Source organism: Sesamum indicum, linkage group LG4, assembly GCF_000512975.1.
Source record: "Sesamum indicum cultivar Zhongzhi No. 13 linkage group LG4, S_indicum_v1.0, whole genome shotgun sequence".
NCBI classification, from domain to species: Eukaryota; Viridiplantae; Streptophyta; class Magnoliopsida; order Lamiales; family Pedaliaceae; genus Sesamum; species Sesamum indicum.
The window spans coordinates 2,720,876-2,723,662 of record NC_026148.1 but is presented as its reverse complement, the minus strand read 5'-3'; the positions used below and the strand labels follow the sequence as shown (position 1 = coordinate 2,723,662).

At 40.1% G+C, this 2,787-nt stretch overlaps 1 protein-coding gene across 1 annotated transcript; it reads right to left on the bottom strand.

The window, feature by feature from the left end:
- Positions 693-2,492, bottom strand: LOC105159842 (zeatin O-glucosyltransferase-like). Its single transcript, XM_011077044.2, has one exon. The coding sequence runs from the start codon at positions 2,341-2,343 to the stop codon at positions 955-957; it is 1,389 nt and encodes a 462-aa protein (XP_011075346.1). The 5' UTR covers positions 2,344-2,492; the 3' UTR covers positions 693-954.

The following is a 2,787-nucleotide window of genomic DNA, read 5'->3' as shown; positions in this document are numbered from 1 at the left end:
TTTTAAAAAGTATCGATGTAAAAATAAAATTATTCTAATATATATATGCATCTAAAGTAATTGATCCGTACAAATAGGAGCACCTGATGTTTATGTTTAGACGCATCTCTTTAGAACTGATCGAAGTTAATTTTGAGTTTTGTGAGAATTTTTGTGTCTGATTAAATCAAATATAGTATTGTAATGATTATAGGATGGAAGGTTGTTCTAAATTGGACATTGAATCACATAATGGCTGGAAGACGTTTATTATAAACGTAAATAAAGTGAATTTGAGATGGAGCAATCTGGTAACATGGCTCTGGCTCAGAAATCTCGGACAAAACCTGCAACTTGCGTTGGAAAGGCGGCCATTTTCTTTCAACTACTTGGAACGAATTAATAATCTCAAGTCATGATCAAACGTTGTATGGGGTTCGACAAAGTCAAGGAATTTCATGTTTGCTTCAATTATAACTTTCTTATCCTTAACCAAGACCATATTCTTTGTTGCCTTTCATTTTAAGCCATTCTTGTATTACCATTAAATTCATACAACTTGCATATATATATATATATGTATATATTGGATTCAGAAAGATTTAATTATTGAGACGGAATTCAAGAATTACCATAAATTGTTTAAAAATAAAAGGAAAATATAAAGAGCTTCCACAAAACAAATGGAGTGAAAGATTACCAAACAACACACGTCAGAATATATTATATTAATATTTCATGATTATAGCTATTCATACAAATTTATCAATTTTTTCAGATAACTTAGATACATACGAGAAAAGTTCCAATCCAAATTGGATTTAGCCTGACTTGAACCAATTATATGACAAGTGCATTATATTTGCCACATAATTGATATACAATTAAAAAAGATAACTAATTATATTGTAAGTATAACACACTTATTTTGTAATTGATTTTACATAGCTGAATAGGTCAGAATTACGAACAAAACTACCTAGTAATATGTGTAATGAAAGAATCCAACTCCAAGTGCGTCACTCCACCTTTCGCCACTGCCTTCCTGACTGAACCACTCAACTCCGCGGCTCTCTTCCTCATCTCCGCCCCTTCCTCCGACGTCATCAGCCTCGCCACAGCGCTCTCCACGGCCGAAGATTTCACCAACTCATCCCGACGAGCCCAATCCTTCACAGCTAAGCCGATTTTCAACACTTTGGTTATCAAAATGGTGTTTCTTGGTTGGTCGGAGTGCATCGGCCAGGCCGCAATGGGAACGCCCATGGAGATACTCTCCATGCACGAATTCCAACCGCAGTGGCTCATAAACCCACCTGTTGCAGAGTGCCCCAAAATCTCCAACTGCGGAGCCCAATCTCTCACAACCATTCCCCTCTTTTTCACCCTCTCTTCGAACCCTTTTGGCAATTCAACTCTTTTAATTTCCCGGCCGAAAAAGTTCGCCCCGTCAGCATCTCTCAGAACCCATACAAACTTCTGCTGACTTTTCTCCAGGCCCGTCGCCAGCTCCTGGAGTTGTTTATCTGACAATGTTGTTGTTGTCCCGAAAGAGACAAGGATCACTGAGTTGGGGCCCTGTCTGTCAAGCCATTTTAAGCATCTGTGACGGGAATCTGAATTGGATGATGGTTTCTTCCTTTCGACTGATTCTGCCCCCACCGGATTGAACGGCCCGAGAGCCCATTGTTTCTTGTTTCCACTGATTTCAGGCTTTGCTAATAGCTCAAGGAACGGACTTTCCACCACCCTGCATGTGTTGTAAATCCTGCCAGAATTCAGTTTCATGTACTGATGCTGATTTCCGACGAATTTCACGAACTCGGGACTGAAACACCCTTCCAGGGACGGCAAATTTTCCAGGATTTCTTTGTCAATGGCGAAAGGCCTCCCTGTTTTTTCCCACAAGAAGAAGAAAATCGTGTACGCCGACACACTGTGAAAAGTGTAGGACTCAGCATTAGGAAATTTGACAAAATCTTGCACCACTGATCCCATCAAAGAGTCGTAAATGACGACAACTCGACGGTTTATGGCACAAAGATAGCGCAAAAGCTCCGCGACAGGCTGTCGCAGGGCCGATGAGGCGTCGAATAGTGGCTGGGGACGTGAAGGGAAAGAAGATTGAAAAGAAAGTGATGGGAACTGATCATGGAAAAAGATGTTGGATATCGACAGGGGGTTCCAGCCGTGGATCCGCCGCCGAGCCTGGCGGTTGTGGGCCGCGGTACCTACGTAGTGGACCGCCACATCGTGGGCGGAGATGAGGCGGGAGAGGTGGAGGAGCTGGTTGAGATGGCCGTGAAGAGGGAAGGGCACCATGAGCACCACCACATCTTCTGGTCGTAGGCCATTGGAAGCCATTGCATTCGCTTTTTGCAATCTAGCTACCTGCAGAGTGTTCCAATTGATTTGTTTGGCACCAAACGTCGGATTATTGCCAGCTTTATAGTGTGCTGCACATAACTTTTGTAATTAATTATTGAAAGTGAAGTTTTATGGATTTTACCAACTTTAGAGACTTGCGTATGAGGATTGAATTTTCATTTGGAAATCACACTGTATCCTCTACTCCATTTAATATATTCATGCCTCTCCATATAAAATATTTTTTTTTATGTAAAATAAAGAGTAAATTACAATCAGTTTTTCCCTTAATATTTGATGAAATTATGTAATCATTGGATAAAGGTATGGAGTTGTCAACTTTGCCTTTACTGTATTTTTTTCTTTTAAGAAAATAAGACGAGATGGATGTAAAATTTTTGAAAAGTTATGAAAAAAATTATCCACTTAATCCATAAAAAA